Source organism: Vipera berus (genome assembly GCF_964194415.1).
Source record: "Vipera berus genome assembly, chromosome: 17".
NCBI lineage: Eukaryota > Metazoa > Chordata > Lepidosauria > Squamata > Viperidae > Vipera > Vipera berus.
The window spans coordinates 6,915,972-6,936,631 of NC_138220.1; the positions used below are offsets into that span (position 1 = coordinate 6,915,972).

The 20,660-nt window shown below is 51.5% G+C and overlaps 1 protein-coding gene and 1 pseudogene across 4 annotated transcripts in view; one reads left to right on the forward strand and one right to left on the reverse strand.

The window, feature by feature from the left end:
- Positions 1 to 128: 128 nt before the first annotated feature.
- The window catches only part of LOC308675881 (F-box only protein 6-like), a 41,689-nt gene continuing 21,157 nt past the window's right edge, over positions 129 to 20,660 (reverse strand). The window contains exons 6-10 of one of the 3 annotated variants that reach the window (XR_014028231.1): positions 6,316 to 6,574; positions 5,594 to 5,720; positions 3,403 to 3,487; positions 1,815 to 1,950; positions 129 to 562 (exon numbers count right to left, since the gene is read on the reverse strand). Coding sequence is in view for 1 of the 3 variants with exons in the window: in XM_081341491.1 (XP_081197617.1) it covers positions 416 to 562; positions 1,815 to 1,950; positions 3,392 to 3,487; positions 5,594 to 5,720; positions 6,316 to 6,574 (765 nt within the window). In the remaining 2 variants the exon portion in view is untranslated. The other 2 variants (XM_081341491.1, XR_014028232.1) reach the window with 2 other exon arrangements.
- On the forward strand, positions 15,369 to 16,308 carry LOC308675735 (F-box only protein 2-like; annotated as a pseudogene). Its single transcript has 3 exons — positions 15,369 to 15,386; positions 15,684 to 15,933; positions 16,178 to 16,308. The product of its transcript is annotated as an F-box only protein 2-like (transcript).

Sequence of the window (20,660 nt, forward strand, 5' to 3'; positions counted from 1 at the left end):
AATGTAGAACGATACGATGACTAAATTCACTGTAAATAAACATTTAAGAATTGTATCTGAAAGCACCAGCTGCGTTCGCTCACGTCACGTCGGCCCTCGTCGCTAAAGCCAGAAGAGGGAATCGGGGCGACACAGATTTGACTTTTTATTAAATACCACAATTGTACAACTTTCCAGGCGTTGCAATGTTGCAGGAGGAGAAGCAAGGAGAAAGAGCTGTTAATCCATAAATACCTACAGATTTATTTCTCTCAGCCGGAGGAAAAAAAAAATAGCCAGGTGGATTTTTAGGGCCCTTTGGGGTGAACTGGAATTCAACCCTTGTCATGTCAAGGGTTAGACTGACCTTCCCCAGAGCCACTTACTGGGCACGATGGGAGTTGTAGTCCATGCAAACCGCAGCAGCCCTTGTGCATCAATCCGCCACTTGGGGACCCAGAGTGAGGCTGCTGTTGGTGACTCGCACCCCGTACCAGCCAGACCAGAATTGCGTGTCTTGGCCTCCGTGACTAAATAAGACGTGACGGACGCCGGGAGGATAGTTGTGAAACGTGTACGACACCTGAGCAGGAGAAAGAAGGCGAGGAGCAGGTGAGAAGTGGCATTTTGTCCAATTCCGTCCCCAGATTCGATTCTAGAATTACTGAGGGGATTTTTACAAACCGCCAGCTCGAACCCGGGCGGGCTCTCAAAAGCACCCCGTTGTGCGTGTTACACACAGCAGGCAGCCTTATCCGCAAGACGCTATTACACCTCCGAAGTAAAACCATTATTTTTGTGAGATGGGCAGCGTGTTAAGTTTTAACGATAAATAAGATAAAAAAACGGTGGGGTCCTTGGTGCTCTCTGAGCTGGGTTGTTTCCTTGCAGACGTTTCATGACCCAACAAGGTAACATCAATCATCAGAGCTAGGAGGGATAATAAAGAGGCAGCAAGCCTCTCTCCTTATTAGCACTGCTGATGTTGCTTAGTTGGGTGATGAGATGTTTGCACAAAAAAACCCACAAGCTCAGAGAGCACCAAGGACCCCACAGCCGCCCTCCTCTCCACAAACCCCAGTTCCCTTCTAGCACTGATGACGTTACCTAGTTGGGTCACGAAACGTCTGCAAGAAAACAACCCAGCTCAGAGGGCACCAAGGACCCCACAGTCCTTTGCTTCCTCCTCCTCCTCCTCCTCCTCCTCCTCCTCCTCAACTCCTGCTTCCTTCTAGCACTGATGATGTTCCCTAGTTGGGTCATGAGACGTCTGCAAGAAAGCCACCCAGCTCAGAGAGCATCAAGGACCCCCCAGTCCTCTTCCTCCTCCTCTCCCTTCCTTCTAGCACTGATGACGTTACCTAGTTGGGTCACGAAACGTCTGCAAGAAAACAACCCAGCTCAGAGGACCCCAAGGACCCCACAGTCCTTTGCTTCCTCCTCCTCCTCCTCAACTCCTACTTCCTTCTAGCACTGATGAGGTTACCTAGTTGGGTCATGAGACGTCTGCAAGAAAGCCAGCAAGCTCAGAGAGCACCAAGGACCCCCACAGTCCTTTTCCTCCTCCCCATCTTCCTCCTCCACCCCCCCCATCTCCTCCTCTCTGCATATTCCCCTTCCTTCTAGCCCTGATGATGTTCCCTAGTTGGGTCACGAGACGTCTGCAAGAAAACAACCCAGCCCAGAGAGCACCGAGGGCCCTTCATGTCAACCCCGAGCTACAAATATTCTCCTTTATTGGCAAATAAAAAAACCCTCTGGCTCCTCAACCGAAGCCACGAGCTGAATCTTGGGGGTGGGAACAGGGCTGCGGTCCGACACCCCCCCCTCCCTACCTTGCGCCATTCTGCGTCGCTCCACTGTTCCATCACCACTTTTTCCGGCAGAAACTCCTGGAGGACAATGTAGTCTTCGGACAGGAGCCTCACGCAGATTTGGTACTGGCAACCGCAGTCAAAACGCGCGGCGTACCTGGGGACAAGTGGGGCCGAAGGAGAGAATGTCAGCTCTTAAAGGAGATCAATAGGGATACTGGTGGTTCTGTATTGTGGCCCTCAATTTATGACTTACAACCATAATTGAGTCCAAAACATCGGCTGCTAAGAGAGACAGTTGTTCAAGATCGATTATTACAGCTGGTGGGGTCCAGGAAGGGGGGGGCCTTCTCTGCTGTGGCTCCTGCCCTCTGGAACATCTTGCCCCCCCCCACCCCCGAAGTGAGGTTGGCCCCAACCCACCTATCTCTTTGTAAGGGCCCTAATGGAGGATCAGCACAATGGAGGTGGTTGATATAACAAGAACAACATTAACAATAATAATATCAACAAACATCCACATCTGCCTATCCCAGGTCCTTGGTAAGGACTCGATAGGTAGACAAAAATGCCAAATCCAGTCTGAACATTTGGCTGACTGTGCGATGATCAATAACAACAATTTTAAAAAAACGGAAAAAATTACGAAATACCGCGACCTGGCCATCGAAACTGCGCGATTATGAATGAAACGTGTAACAGTGATGCCCACTGTCATCGGGGCACTGGGAACTATGTCCAAAAACTGTGCAAAACACATCAAGAAATTGCAGCTTCCTGCAATAACTCCAGCAATGCTACAAAAAAACCGGCGCTACTCGAAACATCTTAGATTTTAAGGAGATACCTGGTTGATGCAACTAGGATGCTGGCAGCAACCCGTGTCAACCATCAGCGCCAGACAATTTGAGTGTTCAGTTGACTGAGGTTCAGGTTTAATGAATAAAAGTATAATAATAATAATAATAACAATAATAATAAATATCGTCCATTCTGCGACGATACCTGTAATACCATCAAACATCCAGATCTGCCTATCGACAGACAAAAATTTATGGAATCAGCTGCCGGTTGAGCTCCGGATGGCACCTGACCTTCGCTCCTTCCGACGCGGTCTGAAGACCTATCTATTTGAACAAGCCGGCCTGGCCTGATGGGGGATGTGTTGGGGTTTTTATTGTGGATTTTTTATTACCATCTATTGTTTTAGCTCGGGCTCCTATTTAATTCTCTTTTAATTTTTGTATTCTGTATTTTTATATGTGCCCTGTTCACCGCCCTGAGTCCTTCGGGAGAAGGGCGGTATACAAATATACTAAATACTAAATACTAAAAATGTCAAATCCAGTCTGAACATCTGGCTGACTGTTCGATGATCAAAAATAATAATAATAAAGATCCCACTTTTTCCAGTGCTGTTGTAACTTTGAATGGTCCCTAAGTGAACTGTTAGGGGTAGCTATATTCCTTCTGCGCGAAAGCAAGGAGAACGAATAGGGGGCCGCATTCTGCCTCCCGCTTGGATGGAGCCGTTTTTAGCGCTGCCCAACTGTGTTTTTGTGCTCGCGCATCCGTCCGCCTCTCCTCCTGCCACTCACCAGTCGCTCACCACAATATCAGGCCGGACCTCGTCCATCAACTGGTCCCAGTAGCCGTCATCCCGTAAGGTGATCAGCTGCCTCTTCATGCAGGACCTGGCCGGGAAGAGAAAAACTAAGGTTTGCGGAACACAAACCACGAATTATTGTTAAAGGACTTTTCGAGTAAATGTCTACGGAGGTTCTCCGTCATCCAGGTCATGGTTGTCCCAAAGGTGCTTTTTTCACGAGGCAACTGGACTTTCCTGTTTTTCTTTGAAGACGTTTCGCTTCTCATCCAAGAAGCTTCTTCAGCTCTGACCGGATGGTAGGGAACGGAAGGATTTATACTCCTTGCAGAGAGCTGGTCATTTGCATCTTTGTAGAGAGCCGTTGAGGCCACCTGGAGGGTTATCTGCGTCCTCAGGGTCAAATGTGTGGTGCAAATGGGTGCGGAGTCTTCTTCCTTTCAGCAGCTCCAAGAAACTTCCACACCTATTTGCACTGCTCAGGTGACCCAGGGGACACAGATAAAGTTCCAGGTGGCCTCAATGACCCTCTAAACCAGACATGCAAACACAAGGCCCGGGGGCCGGATCCAGCCCGCGAAGTGGTTTCATGCGGCCTGCAAAGCCATCCTGGAAACAGTGAGGGAACGGCCCTCGCTGCCTTGGCCCTGGCCGAGAGACCCTCCTTCTGCCAGAGACCCTCAGATCTGTCCCACTCCTGCCCAGGCCCCCATAGGCCCCCTTCATGCGAACGATGTAGAGCTGGCCACGCCCATCCAGTAGGCCATATGCACTCTAGCCACACCCACCCAGTAGGCCACGCCCACCCTGGCCACACCCACCCACCCCCCTGAGGGCAACCGCAATGCTGATGCGGCCCTCAATGAAATTGAGTTTGACACCCTTGCTCTAAAAGGATGCAAATGACCGGCTGTCTGCAAGGAGTATAAATCCTTTCATTCTCCACCATCCAGTCAAAGCTGAGGAAGCTTCTTGGGTGAGAAGTGAAATGTCTTCAAAGGAAAAACAAGGAAGTCCAGTGGCCTCTCGAAAAAAAGCACCTTTGGGACTTTTCAAGTACTTTCCAGGAGGGACCCCTCCTCAAAAGCAGTTATAGCCCCTCCTCCTCCATCCCTCCCCATCTTTTAGCTATTGTATTTTTATACAGCTAGTCCTCAATTTACAATGGTTCACTTAGTGACTGTTCGAAGTTACTGCACTGAACTTACAACCGATGCAGCATCCCCATGATCACGGTGATCCAGGTTCGTACGCTTGGCAACGGGTTCGCAGTTACGACGGTCGCAGCGTCCCGGAGATCACACGATCCCCTTTTGCGACCTTCTGACCAGCAAAGTCACTGGGGGAAAGCCGGATTCACTTAAGGACCGTGTGACTTACTGAACAACCGCAGGCCTCCACCTAACGAGGGCAAGAATAGCGGTAACAAGGGGGCAAAACCCACTTAAGAAATTTCTCACTTAGCGACATAAATTCTGGGCTCACTGGCGGTCGTGAAGTCGAGGACTGCCTGTACAAAAGGACAACTGAGCCCAGAATTTATGTCGCTAAGCGAGACAGCTGTTCAGTGAGTTTTGCCCCGTTTCGCAACTGTTCTTGCCACAGTCGTTAAGTGAATCAGTTAGTTCAGTTAGTAAGTGAAACTGGCTTGTCGGAAGGTCGTGAAACGGGATTGCGTGATCCCCAGAGGCTGCGACCGTTGTGAGTCTGTTGCAAGCGTACGAACATGGATCACGTGATCACAGGGATGCCGCAACGGTCGTGTGAAAAGCGGTCGTCGTAGGTCACTTTTTTTCAGTGCTGCTGCAATTTCAAACAGTCACTAAGTGAGCTGTTGTAAGAGGAGGACTAGCTCTATAAAAATATGAAATACGGTAGCTAAAAGATGGCGAGGGAGGGAGGAGGATGAGCGGAGGGGGGAGGGAAGAGGCGGCATCCGATATTAATCTATACATAATTCTACTTTGTTAATAGTATAAGCTGCCTTGTGCTAAGATGGGCAGCCCATCCATAAATTCAATAAAAATAAACTTGAGATCCTGGGGGATTTGAAGCTTCCAAGCTGCCTGTGGGAGAAACACAGCTGGAAATTCCCAACATGGAAGGAGCCCGTCCCTTGATGGTCAAATCCAGATGTCAGAAACACCCAAGGAATCCTGCAGTTGGCCGAAGAGGCCGCCGTCGCGCTGCTCACTCGTAAGACGTCACGAAGTACTTCTGAACGTGGGGAAGAGGGAAATTTCTTCCGTGATCTCCCGGAAGCTGCTCGATTTTCCAGCCATTGCCTCCGTCGGATTCTTTCTGCCAGGGATCGAAGCCGTCTGTGGCAGGAGAGAGAAAAAACACACAAAGAAGTTGTGTGTTTCGGTGCTTTGGAAACATTTCGAGGTAAGGAAGCAGAGACGAGGCCTTAAAACAGGGCTTCTCAAACTTGGTCCTTTTATGCCTTGGGGACTTCAACTCCCAGAATTCCTCAGCCAACGTGCGTGCTGGCTGAGGAATTCTGGGAGTTGAAGTCCGGAACTTTAAACTTGGCCCTTTTATGACTTGTGGACTTCAACTCCCAGAATTCCTCAGCCAACGTGCACGCTGGTTGAGGAATTCTGGGAGTTGAAGTCCACAAGTCATAAAAAGACCAGGTTTGAAGAGCCCTGCCTTAAAACAGGCTAATTTTTGGAGGCAGAATTATGGAACTGGTTGCATTTTGTTATTTCTGGAAGTTTTTTTTTTAAATTTGCTCAGCCACGTTGGCACCTCTGTTTGGATCGCCTGGTGGTCTTCCATCCTGGCCCTGATTCGCTTTATTATCCAGGATCAGAGCAGGCTGGTCAGGGAAAACAAGCTTTGAGTGGTCCGAAACCTGACACCCTCCCAAAAAAGAGGGGCAGCTCAGCCCCCTTGACTCCCCCTTCCCACCTTCAGCACAGGGGCTCTTGATCAAGTTCTTCTTCAGGCTGCAGAGGAAGTAGAAATCCTGCCAGCCCGGGACGTGGCTGTCCAGCGGCTCCGGCCGGTAGCCCTCCCGTTGACACTTGAGCCTCCAGAGCGAAGGCAAGTCTACCAGCCTGCGCCAGAGGGAGCAGACCAGCCGGCAGCGAAGCACCAGATCCCGGGCGGGCACGAGAACCAGCACCGCAAGCAGGGCGTCCTCCGGGAGCGTCTCCATGCTCGCCACCTGTGAAGACAGAAAAAAAAAGAGAAGTTTCATTTAGCATTTGAATAGGTAGTGGATCTATATGATGTATAACTAGTTAGTAGTAGTTATTTTATTAATATTTTGACGATGGAGAGTTAAAGTGCGACAGAATTCAATGTTTTACTGTTGTTAGCATATTTTAGATTATGCTTGTTTGTATTTTTATACCCTGTATTCAGCTCTGGGAAGTCAGGGAGGGGGGAGGGAGGGGTTGGGGAGAGGGGAGGGGGAGGAGGGGTTTTTTTTGTATTCAAAAATGTATTGTAAAACTTTTCAATAAAAAAAAAGGAAAAAAAGAGAAGAGAAGAAATAAGAGAGATGGGGGGGGAAGGCTCAGTGTCAGGACCCACCCCAAACCACGTCTTAGGAAGACAAAATTCTTGGGAGTCAAATCTATTCCAAAAAGAATCTTTACTATGACATGCTTGGTTGTAGGAATGAGACAGGACTTAATATTATTCCACGAAGTAAACCCTTATAAAGAGTTCCCAGTTTAACCCCCCCTTAACCCCATTTGGTCAGTCCCCCATCCTTTATCTCGTATCATCCCTCTCGTGGGAAAAAGGAACTTAGGACCCTTCATGTTTATTGCTCTCTTCCCTGACACAAGCCAGATGCTAGCCCCCCCTTTTGTTTCCCCAGTTCAAAAGGCTTCTCCTTTCCTTTGAAATGCCTATTGCGGGTTCAATACACATCTATTCTCTTCTCTTCGGGAGATGGCAGAATTCCATGGAATAATGTTTGAAACATTCCATTTATGAATATGATATAAATGGATTCTGACACTCAGTCTTGGAGCTGGGCTGCAGTGGTAGAACCGCCCTGGCAGGGGGTAGTCTACCTGAGCCGACGATTAAGCAAGGGAGGCGGGTGGGGAAACCGGGGCAGCCCGGCAAGGGCTCCAGCAGTACTCGATGGAGCCTCCAGCTCCAGGCAGGAACGAGCCAGAGCCGAGAGGGACCTGGGAGGTCTTCTAGTCCAGCCCCCTGCTCCAGCAGGAGAACCTACGCCATTTCAGACATGTGGCTGTCACTGAGTCTCTTCTTAAGGCAGCGACATCTGGAAGACCCGGAGCCGTGCAGCAGGGGCAGGGCTTCCGTGGATGACCCCCACCACCACCCCAGGCACCCCTCCGGGGGTGGGCCGCCTTCCTCGCCCCCCGGAAGCCTGCAGACCTCCCTCTAGGCCGCCCCCCACCCCGGGAGGAGCCCCCGCCCCGCCCCGCTGCCGGCTCCGCACTTGCCGGAATAGCAGCTGACGCTCCGCGGACACCGCGCTGGCCAAACCGAAAGCGAAACGCGGCCGGCGGGCTGGCAAGAGCTACGAAAAGGCAAGAGGAGCGCGCCGCTTCCCAGACTTCCGGGCTCGCTGGCGAGGTTTTTTTTTCTCCCCCACCCCCCCCCGCCTCGCACCGCTTCTCTCCGCCCTTCGGAGCCCGAAAGGCGGCAGGGGGAGTCCGGGGAGGCGGCTCACCTTCCTGCGGATGTCTCTCCGGGTGGGAAGGAGAAGGGGAAAGGAGTCGGCGAGGCGTCTGGAGGAGATCTCCCTGCGCGGAGGGCGTGGCCTGGCGTGGCTTGCGTCATCGCATGCAAATGAGCGGGATTCCCTTCTTGCCCCTTCCATCCACCACCCCCCCACCCACCGCCCCGTCCTTGGGAGTCGGGGGGGGTGTGTGTGTCTCCGTCGCCCTCCTCCTTCAGATCCCCCGGGAAGAGCCGCGCGGCAACCGGGAAACTGGAAAGAGCGCTTCTGAGCGCGTGCAAAGTGCCCCTGCCTTTGCCTTAGCGTCCGCAGCGCAAAATAATAATAATAATAATAATAATAATAATAATAATAATAATAATAATAATAATAATAATAACAATAATAACAACAACAACAATAATAATAACAGTAATAACAGTAATAATAATAATAATAATAATAATAATAATAATAATAATAATAAATAATAATAATAATAATAATAATAATAATAATAATAATAATAATAATAATAATAATAATAATAATAATAATAATATAAAGTTGGAAGGGACCTTGGAGGTCATCTAGTCCAACCCCCTGCTCAGGCAGGAAACCCTATACCAGGGGTCGGCAACCTCGGCTCTTTTATGACTCGTGGACTTCAACTCCCAGAATTCCTGAGCCAGCAGAGCTGGCTCAGGAATTCTGGGAGTTGTAGTCCACGAGTCATAAAAGAGCCGAGGTTGCCGACCCCTGCCCTATACCATTTCAGGCAAATGGCTGTCCAGTCTCTTCTTAAAAACTTCCAGTGATGGAGCCATTCACCACTTCTGGAGTCAGGTGGTTCCACTGGTTAATTGTCCTCAGTGTCAGGAAGTTTCTCCTTAGTTCCGGGTTGCTTCTCTCCTTGATTAGCTTCCATCCGTGGCTTCTTCTCCTGCTTTCAGGGGCTTTGGAGAAGAGCTTGACTCCCTCTTCTTTGGGGCAGCCCCTGAGATATTGGAACACTGCTATCATGTCCCCCCTCACCCTTCTCTTCATTAAACTACACATACCCAATTCCAGGAAGGGCGGGATGTAAATGGAATCAATCAATCAATCAATCAATCAATCAATCAATCAAATAAATAATAAATAAATAAATAAATAAATAAATAAATAAATAAATAATTGGGGAGAGCGTGGGGGGGGAGGAAGCTCCCGTCGCACCCTGATCATCAGCCCTCCCCCCGCTCGCGCTGAATGGCCTGGAAAGCGACCCGGCGCGGAGGGGACACCACAAGGAAATCCCAGGACTGTGACGCATCGGGGACCGTCCTTGTGCCTTCCTCAGCCCCCTCCCCAGTGAAGAGGGAATCCCCCTTGTATTCTCGCCCCCTCCTCTTCAATCCTTGCCAAGTGAGCCCCCCCTCCCTTTCCTGCCGTGGGGGTAGATTGCGGGGTGGGGTGGGGTGTAAACCGACCCCTCCCACCCCTTCCTGGCCGGCGTCCCGTTGGAGTTACTTGCCTGCGACAAGCAGCCCAGCCCAGCCCCGGAGGGAGGCGGAGTCTCTCGGCCGGCTCCCCCAGATGTTGCCCGGCTGCTGTCTCACTCGCCACCCTTGCCCGCCTGCCCGTTTGCACCCCCTGGCATTGCCCGCAGGGCCACCCCCCCAATGGTAAGTGCTGGGGATCTTTCTCCCTCCTTCTCTTTTTGAGCCCCCCCCAAAAAAAACTCTAAAAGCCCTTAATTCTCCCGGAGGAGGGGAGGGATTGGGTCAGTGTCAGAATCTATTTATATCACATTCATAAATGTATGTTTAAAACATTATCCCCCCCCATGGATTCTGCCATCTCCCGAGGAAGGCGGAGCGGATGTGGATTCAGCCTGCCTTAGGTTATTTCAAAGACCAAGGGAAACCTTTTGAACTGGGGGAACAAAAGGGGGGGGGGGTTAGAGAAGGAGGCATCTGGCCTGTGTCTCCATTTGAATCTGTAGAGGAAGAAGGCAATAACCATAAAGATTCAAAGTTCCCTTTTTCCCACGAAAGGGATGACACGAAGGAAAATGATGGGGGGCTGACCAAATGGGGTTGAGGGAAGGGGGGGGTTGAACCGGGAACTCTTTATAAAGTTTCAATTTGTAAAACAATACCAAGTCCTGTCTTGTATTTCCACAACCAAGCATGTCCTAGTAAAAATTCCTTTTGGACTAGAACTGACTCCCAAGAGTTTTTGTTTTCCTAAGACGTGGATTGGGGTGGGTCCTGACAGTCAGAGAAGAATTAGAATTAGAATTAGAGAATTGGAAGGGACCTTGGAGGTCATCTAGTCGAACCCCCCCACACCCCGTTCAAGCAGGAGACCCGACACCATTTCTGACCGGGGGCAGTCCAGTCTCTTCTTAAAAGCCTCCAGTGATGAAGCCCCCCACAACTTCTGAAGGCAAACTTTTCCATCGGTGGAAAAGGAAATGTCTCCTTATTTCTAGGCTGAATCTCTCCTCCATCCCTTTCCATCCGTTCTTCCTTGTCTGGCCTTGGGGGGCTTTGGAAAACAGGTTGACCCCCCCTCCTCCTCTCTGTGGCAGCCCCTCAAATATTGGAAGGCTGCTGTCATGCCTCCCCTGGTCCTTCTCTTCACCGGATTAGCCATGCCCGGTTCCTGCAACCGTTCCTTGTATGTTTTAGCCTCCGGTCCCCTGATCATCTTGGTTGCTCTTCTCTTCCCGTTTTTCTAGAGTCTCAACAGCTGTTTTACAGTGGTGTAGAGCAAAACGGGTTGCAGTAGAATAGAATAGAGCTGGAAGGGACCTTCTAGGTCATCTAGTCCAACCCCCCAACCAAGCAGAAGAAACTACACCATTCCTGACCTACGACAGTCCAGTCTCTTCTTGAAAGCTTCCATCGATCAAAGGTCCCAAAGGCGGCTACAAAGGGACAAAACCTCTTCCTGGGGATGGGTGGTATTGTGTAGTGGGTTCTCGACCGCATGGCAATACGATGGACAAAGGGTTCAGCATGGCAGCTCTTTATTGGTGGAAGTACTGAACAGCACAATAGGGGTTACCTGTGCCCCTTATATACCTGGCCAGGTACGCTCACGGCCAATCCCTTTATCTGGTTTTCCTGCCGAGCACTAGCCAGCCAATCCTGTCACAGTACAGCACCACCTGGTGGTGTCAGTGAGCCGCTGCTTTTGTTCATTCATCCCCGTACATAACACCCCTTCCCCCATAATAACAAACAATAAACATTTTTTTCCCTAACATATTTTTTCCACTGGTGATGATTAGACACGTCGAGTCCACCCTTATGACCTTACATAGTCCTCCAAATAGGGAGGTGGCCTATGAGCCCTGGATGACCGTCTCAGGGGTTGCTCCCCTTCCTGGACAGCCGCATCATAAGTTGAGACCTGGCTCTGGGGCTCAACGACTGCATTGTCCTGGTGGGCTATTGTTGTTGTTCCTGTTGTTGTTCAGCCCTGCCCAAACTCTCTGATATCAGTTCAGTGTCCATGAGATCCTCCTCCATCCCGGATCCCATTGTTTTTGGTTGGGTGGGCCGGTTGATCTGTGACTTTTCAGGGACCCGCTTCCTGATCTGGTCAATATGTCGTCTGACCTGCCAGCCCTCCTCCACCTCTACAATGTAAGACAAAGGCCCCGTTCTGTCAATCACCACCCCCTGAATCCACACATGTCCAGGCCCATAGTTTCTGACCCAAACCAGATTGCCGGTGTGTAGTTCCCTGGTGGGGATGGGTTGTTCTGTCTCTGCGGCCACTCTTGTCAAGGCCAGGCCACCACAAGTAACTCCTGGATAACGCCTTCATCCTGACTATGCCAGGGTGTCCCTCATGTAGTGACTGTAAGACCCTATCCCTAGGTTTCTCAGGAATGATGACCCTGCTAACCCACAATAGGCATCCTTTATGAGAAGACAGCTCATGTCTCCTTGTGAAGAATGCCTGAAATTCCGGGCCTGGACTCTTTTCTTGCCACCCTGGGGCTACCCATGCCTGTACCCTGCTCATGACCTTGTCAGCTGTGGTACCAGCAGCAATGTCCTTAGCGTGGAGCGGGCATTCCGGTAGATCCTGGATGGCCATTATCTGTTCAGCAGGTGCCGGATCCGGTTCTGCAGTGGCTACTGGTAACCTGCTTAATCCATCCGCATGGCCCATGTCCTTTCCTGGTTTGTGTACCAGTTTACATGTGTATGCAGATAGGAATATGGACCACCTCAGCATCCTGGGTGATAGGATTTGTGGGGTTTGTCTGTCAGTCGTGAACAACCCCAGCAGAGGCTTATGATCCGTGAAAATAGTGAATTCCCTGCCATATACGTAGTCATGGAATTTTTTGACTCCCGTCACTATTGCCAGGGCCTCCTTGTCTATTTGGGCGTAGTTCCTCTCTGCCCTTGACAGTGTTCGGGAGTAATAAGCAATGGGTCTCTGTTCCCCATTGTCCTCCATGTGACTTAGGACAGCACCCACTCCATAGGGGGATGCATCACATGCGATGCAGATGGGTTTGTTTTCTATAAAGTGTGTGACAGTTGAATTACAGGACAATAGGCCTTTTAGATTCTGGAAACTATGCTCGTGGACCTTGGTCCAATTCCAAGGCGTTTTCTTGTCTAAGAGCCTGTGTAAAGGCTCAGCAATTGCCGCTTTGTGGGGCCAGAAAGCATGATAAAAATTTAGTAACCCCAGGAAAGCTTGCAATTCAGCTTTGTTTTTAGGGGTTGGAGCCATCTTAATTGCTCTTACCTTAGAATCAGTAGAGTGAATTCCTTTGGCATCAATTCTGAATCCAAGGAATTCAGTGGATGCCACTCCAATGCTGCATTTGTCCTTTTTTAGTTTTAACCCTGCAGAGTGGAATCTGCTTAAAACAGCCTGCAGCCTGTCAGCTAGGACCTCTTCAGAATCTCCAGCGATAAGGACATCATCAAAGTAAGGGCATACTCCAGGTATGCCCTTCAGAGTCCTCTCCATCACCTCCTGAAAAATTCCAGGAGCTACAGAGACACTGAACTGTAGACGGTTAACTCTGAAAGCTCCTCTCTGTGTTACAATTGTCTGAGTATCTGCCATCTCCCTGGTAACCGGGAGTTGCTGATACGCCTGCGCCAGATCGAGCTTGGCAAAGATGGCGCCGCCCTGGAGTGAGGAGAGGACGTGTCTTACCGTCAAGACTGGGTAAGCGTGCGTGTTCAGGGCCTGGTTCACCGTAGCCTTATAATCTGCACAAATTCTAACCTCCCCATTAGCTTTAAGTGGGGTGACTATTGGGGTCTCCCACTCTCCCCCTTCTACTGGTTCTAACACCCCTTGGTGCACTAATTTGTCCAATTCACTCTCAGTCTTGTGCTTGAGAGTGAAGGGGACTCTTCTGGCCTTAATTCTCACGGGAAAGATATTAGGGTTCAACTTAAATTTTATGGGGGGCCCTGTGTATTTGCTGAGCTTGCCATCGAATATGTCTGCAAACATTTTGCAGATGGATTCGAGGCTTTTGGACTGGGTGTTATGGATCCCTGAGATCCCTATTCCCAGAGCGCCAAACCAATTCAGCCCCACTAAACTGGTCCTCCGGCCTTCAGCTACCAGGACGTCCAAGGGACCCTGGAAGTGTTTGAACTCCACTATCATGGTGGCCTCCCCCTTGACCTTAATAGGGGCATGCTGGAAATCAGATAACTGAATGTTGGTGGGCTTCAATTGAGCCCACCGTTTGCTCCGGCCGCAAACTGCTTTAAATGTCTCATAAGAAATTATGGAGACTGCGGACCCGGAGTCAAGTTCCATCTTGCAAGGTACACCTTGCAAACGGACCTCCAGTTTGATTTTTGGTGTGAGTAACTGGTGGATCTCTGTGTGAGACACGGTCCTCCTACTTTCAAAAAAATTGGTAGAGGTGAGCTGAGGGGACTCAGTACCTTTAGGCCACGCGTCCATCAATTGAAGTTCATACAGGCTGTCTCGTGTGCGATTCCAGCAGATGGCTGCGATGTGTCCCGTCTTGCCGCAGGACTGACACTTTGCGTTTCGGAATTTGCAGGTCGCTCTCGGATGATTCCCTCCGCAACCGGCACACTTTTGAACAGTTTCTCTGCAGCTGCAGCCGGTACATTTGGTACTTTTGTTGGCCGTTGTGGGCTTCTGCTGGCTTCCATCATTGTCACGCCGCGTTTGATGTCTTCCTTGCTTTTGATGTAATACATCAATCTCAGCCTCCTCCAACGCGTCCCCGCTTCCGCCGTTCGCAGCCTCTCCGCAATGAATGGAACCACCTGGGCTGCTGGGTCAGGCTTGATGGGTCGCGTTGACTGCTCCACCGGCGGCTTCGCTGGCCAAGATCTCATCCTGAGCATCTTGGAGTGTGATAGTTGGCCGGGCATATAGTCGCTGCTGCAGCCATTTGCCCCGGAGCCCACACACCATGCAATCTCGCAGCCTTTCTTCCAGGTTGCTAAAATTGCACAGGCGAGCAGCTTCCCACAGAGCTGCGATAAATTCGGAAGCTGACTCACCTGGCCGTTGGCACCGCTGGTCGAACTGACCTCGCCAAGCCAGTTCAGATATTCACGGCTTAAAGTGATTGTTCAGCTTCTCTACGATGTCCTTGTATGACACGGTCTCGATTGCCGTCGGCGCTCACAGGTTAACGGCCAGATTGTGGATCACTGGGCCACTCAAAACAGGTCAGAGCTACTGCTTTTTGAACATCATCGGTGATGTGGTTAGCCCGCAGGAACGCTTCTACCTGGCTGAGGAGAGAAGCCCATCTCTCAGGGTGTCGGGTGTCAAAACAGCGGAACCTGTCCGAATTTCGCCATGGTGTGTCCTGTTCCTCCGCTTTGACCGCAAGCGCTTGCTTGGCTGGCCGTAAATGGTTCGGGGAAAGATGCTTCTTTCCTCCGATCCTTAGTGACTTCAGCTCCTCAGGAGAAACAGGATCCCACCCTCGTCACCACTATTGTGTAGTGGGTTCTTGACCGCATGGCAATACGATGGACAAACGATTCAGCATGGCAGCTCTTTATTAGTGGAAGTACTGAACAGCACAATAGGGGTTACCTGTGCCCCTTATATACCTGGCCAGGTACACTCATGGCCAATCCCTTTATCTGGTTTTCCCGCCGAGCGCTAGCTGGTGGTGTCAGTGAGCCGCTGCTTGTGTTCATTCATCCCCCCGTACATAACAGGTGGGTGGGATGAGGACAGCCCCCCCCCTCTCTTCCAAAGAAGGAATTTGGGAACTTCAGTCTCAGGAGCAAAGGAGGAGGAGGAGGGCCGATCTAGGGAGAAGACGATGGAGTCCCTGCTGCAGGTTTGGAAAAGAGGATCCAGCAAGAAAGGCTGACTCATCCCCGTGGCAGTCCTGCCAAAGCGTCCTTGCTAGGCTCCATCTCTGAGCAAAATCCCTAGTCAGCAACTAGATCGGCCGGGAAGTTGCCTCGGAAGGCAGATTCTGCTCTCTCTTTATTGCTTTCTGAGGGGCAACGGGGGGGGGGGGAAACCAACTCAGCAGAGTCTGAAATGACCCCCTAGCATGGATGCCAGGTGCCAAACTAAGAAGCAAGTTGTGAGCTGTGGGCCAACTCTCTCCCTTTGCCCCTCCCTCAAGGATGCCCTTCCAGAGCCCGTCCTGGTGCGGATCCTGGCCGGGCTGCCCGCCCTCGACCTGGTGCTGGTGTGCCGCCTGGTTTGCTCCCAGTGGAAGGCGCTGGTGGACGGGGGGGCCCTCTGGCTGCTGAAATGACAGGTGGAGGGCTTTGCGGGCAATGACGCCAAGTTGGACGGCACAGACAGCTGGCAAACCCTCTACTTTCTCAATAAGAAGAAGCGGAATTTGATCAAGAACCCAAACGGCGAAGGTAAACGGATACCCCGGCCTTGCTAGGGGAGGGGGTGGACCCCGGCCCAGATCTGGGCAGCCCCCTCCACCTTGGCCCCTTTTCCTGAGCCAGGCTCCATGGGGGTCCCTGGGCTACAGAGGGGAGACCCTCAAAGGGCATCAGGAGGGTCCAAGCGGGAGAATTCATTCCCCTACCCTACTGGGTGGGGGGGAATATTTGGGGCAGAGTGAGTTTCATTTGAGGCTTTTCTGCTCGGTCCTAGAGGGTCTCCAGCATTGGGAGGATGTGCAAAATGGGGGCGACGGCTGGAAAGTAGAAGAGCTGCCGGGCGACTTCGGAAAGGATTTCCCCAAGGGTGAAGTCCAGACCTATTTCGTGTCCTCTTTTGAGTGAGTCCATTTTACAGTCGACTGGGCAGCTCTGGAGGTGTGTGTGGGTGTGTGCTGCAATGTCCCAAGAGCTCAGGGACCCAAGGGGAGCCAAAGCAGTCTGCTTTTTTTTTTTTTGTAAAAAAAGAGATCAAGTTTCTAGTCCTTCTGGTCAAAAGAAGAACGTCAGGCCTGGAAGCAGCAGGACTTGGTGACGCTTTACTTGCTGCGAGATTCCCCCCTCTCGCAGGAATGTCCATCTGTCCTACATAAAAACTTTCTTGATGACGGGTTGTGGGACCCCGAGAGATGGCATGCTTCAAAGAAGAGGCTGAGGGGATTTTTATTAAGATTTTTATATAAAATTTTAAGGGGACCCGGGAGGGGGGAGGCTTTAGGGATCCGGAACGAACTTGGGGGAGTTCGACCTGGACAGCAGTCCAGACCATCGGATGGTTGCGGGGGGGGGGGGAGTAGGGGTTTGGGGGCAAAGTCAGCTCCGAGTGCGGAGGGTCTTCCTATCCTGACGGTGATTGGGAGGGGCAGAGAGTGTGGGAGCGGGGAACGGGCCACCGCTGTCTTCAAGCGGTTGCCTGTTCCTGCCCTCGTTGCTCTTCTCGCCTCCCCGAGGGCATTGGATTGCAGGACCCTGGGCTCAGGTTGGTTTATTTCAACGCCAGGTCCGTGGTGAACAAGGCTCCCCTCATACATGATCTTATTGAGGAGGAGAACGCGGACCTGGCCTGCATCACGGAGACCTGGTTGGGCCAAGAGGGGGGTGTCCCCCTCTTGGAACTATGCCCACCGGGCTTCCGGGTGCTTCACCAGCTGCGGGCCCAGGGCAGGGGTGGTGGGGTGGCGGTTATTATTAGGGAGAGTCTTTGTCCGCGCGTGGCCACTGTCCCTCAGATAGGAGGGTGTGAGTCTCTCCTTTTGAAGTTGGGTCCTAGAGTTCAGTTGGGCCTATTGGTTACGTACTTGTCTCCCAGCTGCGTGTCATTGGCCCTGCCCCAGCTCCTCGATGTCTTGCCCGGGTTGGCGATTGAGTTCCCCAGGCTTATAGTTCTGGGGGATTTCAATCTGCCCTCCGCTGGTGAGGCATCTGAGTTGGCCCAGGAGTTCATGGCTTCCATGACAGCCATGGACCTGACTCAAATAATTCAAGACCCGACCCATAATGGAGGGCACACACTCGACCTGGATTTTATCTCTGGGCAGTGGATTAATGATCTTGGTAGGGGGATTTAACTATCCAACCCCTGTCATGGTCCGATCATTTTCTTTTCCAGCTAGACTTTCAGTAGGCCACCCCCCCCCCCCCCCGCTGCTGGGAGGTGGAACTGACCAGGTGGTTCCGCCCCAGCCGCCTGATGGACCCTGAGAGGTTCCAGACGGAGCTTGGGACATTTCCTGCTTCCCTTGCCCACGACTCTGCTGAGGCACTAGTGGTAGCCTGGGATAGGGTTGCTGCTGGGGCTTTGGATTGAGTTGTGCCTTTGCAGCCTCTGACCCAGCGCAGATTCCGGGTGGCCCCCTGGTTTACCGAGGGACTCCGAGAGATGAAGCGCCGGAAAAGACACCTAGAGAGCCATTGGAGGTCCAGCAGATCCGAATCTGATCGAACACGGCTAAGAACTTATCTTAAGTCTTACCTAGTGGCGATGGAAGCGGCAAAGCGTGCTTACTTTTCCGCTCTCATCGCGTCCGCAGATAACCGCCCAGCCGCCCTGTTTAGAGTGACCCGCTCACTGCTTAATCAGCGACTGAGGGATGACCGCTTGCAGGGTAGGGCTGAGGAATTTGTACAGTATTTGCAGGACAAAATCGCTCAGATCCGGACTGGTTTGGACTCCGACTGGGCGGAATCCGGCAGAGTGGAGAGGGCAGGTCTTGGTTATACCATTTGGGGTGAGTTTGACCCTGTTTTTTTGGATGATGTGGACAGGATTATGCGCACACTGAACACTACAACTTGTTTACTGGACCCATGTCCCTCCTGGCTGGTTTCAGCCACCGGGGAGGTGACAGGGGGCTGGCTCCAGGCAGTTGTCAACGCTTCATTGATGGAGGGTGTCTTCCCCTCCGCCTTAAAAGAGGCGGTGGTGAGGCCCCTTCTCAAGAAGCCTGCTCTGGACCCAGCCTCCTTGAATAACTATTGTCCTGTCTCCAACCTTCGCTTTGTAGCGAAGGTTGTTGAGAGTGTTGTAGCGTATCAGCTTCCGCAATTCCTGGATGAAGCGGACTATCTGGACCCATACCAGTCTGGTTTCAGACCCGGTTACAGCACAGAAACGGCATTGGTCGCACTGCTAGATGATCTCTGGCGGGCCCGGGTCAGGGGTTGCTCCTCTGTCCTGGTCCTACTTGACCTCTCAGCAGCTTTTGATACCATCGAACATGGTATCCTGCTACGACGGCTCGAGGGGCTGGGAGTGGGAGGCAATGTTTTACAGTGGTTCTCCTCCTACCTCTTGGGCCGTTCGCAGTTCGTAGTGGCAGGGGGGCAGAGATCTACCCCGAGGCCCCTTTCTTGTGGGGTACCCCAGGGGTCGGTTCTCTCCCCCCTCCTTTTTAACATCTATATGAAGCCGCTGGGTGAGATCATCCGTGGCTTTGGGGTGAGGTATCACCAATATGCCGATGATACCCAGTTGTTTATCTCCATCCTGAGCCAACCCAGTGATGCCCTTGATGTGATGTCTCGGTGCCTGGAGGCGGTGCGGGTCTGGATGGGAAGGAACAGGCTCAGGCTGAACCCCTCCAAGACCAAGTGGCTGTGGATACCGGCGTCTCGTATTGTCCAACATGTTCCACCTCTTTTGATGGGGGGGAGCTATTGCCCTCCTCAGAAAGGGCCCGCAACGTGGGTGTCCTCCTGAATTGACGGCTTAATTTGGAGGATCATCTAACTGCTGTGGCCAGGGGGGCCTTTGCACAGGTTCGCCTGGTGCGCCAGTTGCGCCCCTTTTTGGACTGAGATGCCCTATGCACGGTCACCCATGCCCTTGTCACTTCTCGCCTGGATTACTGCAATGCTCTCTACATGGGGCTGCCCTTGAGGTGCACCCGGAGGCTTCAACTGGTGCAAAATGCGGTCGCATGGGTGCTTATGAGAGTATCTCGATACTCCCATGTTACACCACCCCTGTGTGTGCTGCATTGGCTTCCGGTTGCTCTCCGGGTGCGATTCAACGTGTTGGTAGTAACCTTTAAAGCCCTACATGGCTTAGGCCCGGGGTACTTGCGAGACCACCTGCTGCCATTGTCAACCTCCCATCGCCCGGTTCACTCCCACAGAGTCGGCCTCCTCAGGGTGCCGTCGGCCAGGCAATGCTGGCTGGCGACCCCCAGGGGGAGAGCCTTCTCTGTGGGCGTGCCGACCCTCTGGAATGAACTGCCTCCGGAGCGGCGGACGGCCCCTGACCTTCGGTCCTTCTGCCGTGACCTGAAGACTTGGTTGTTTCAACAAGCGGGTCTGGACTGACTACGGATTTTAATTAGATTTTACTGGATTTTAAATTGTTAAATAATTATTCTATTTACTGGTTTAATGCTCTTTTAAATTTTTCATTTTATGTTTTTCTACTTTTTATTGTTGTGAGCTGCCCTGAGTCCTCAGGGAGAAGGGAGGCATATAAATTTGAGTAAATAAATAAATAAATTCACTGTAAATAAACTTTTAAGAATTGTATCTGGGAGCACCAGCTGCGTTCGCTCACGTCACTTCGGCCCTCGTCGCTAAACCCAGAACAGGGATTCGGGGCAACACAGATTTGACTTAAAACCATTTTTATTAAATACCACAATTGTACAACTTTCCAGGCATTGCAATGTTGCAGGAGGAGAAGCAAGGAGAAAGAGCTGTTAATCCATAAATCCCTACAGATTTATTTCTCTCAGCCAGAGAAAAAATAGCCAGGTGGATGTCAAGGGTTAGACTGACCTTCCCCAGAGCCACTTACTGGGCACGATGGGAGTTGTAGTCCATGCAAACCGCAGCAGCCCTTGTGCATCAATCCGCCACTTGGGGACCCAGAGTGAGGCTGCTGTTGGTGACTCGCACACCGTACCAGCCAGCCCAGAATTGCGTGTCTTTGCCTCCGTGAATAAATAAGACGTGACGGACTCCAGGAGGATAGTTGTGAAACGTGTACGACACCTGAGCAGGAGAAAGAAGGCGAGGAGCAGGTGAGAAGTGGCATTTTATTTATTTATTTATTTATTTATTTGTTTTTATAAACCGCCCTTCTCCCGAGGGACTCGGGGCGGTGTACAGAATAGGGTAGGCATACAGAATGAACAATAGTGAAAAACAAACAATAGCAAAATACAAACTGGGACCCCAATTAGAGCTATCAGGCCAGGCCGGACTGCTGG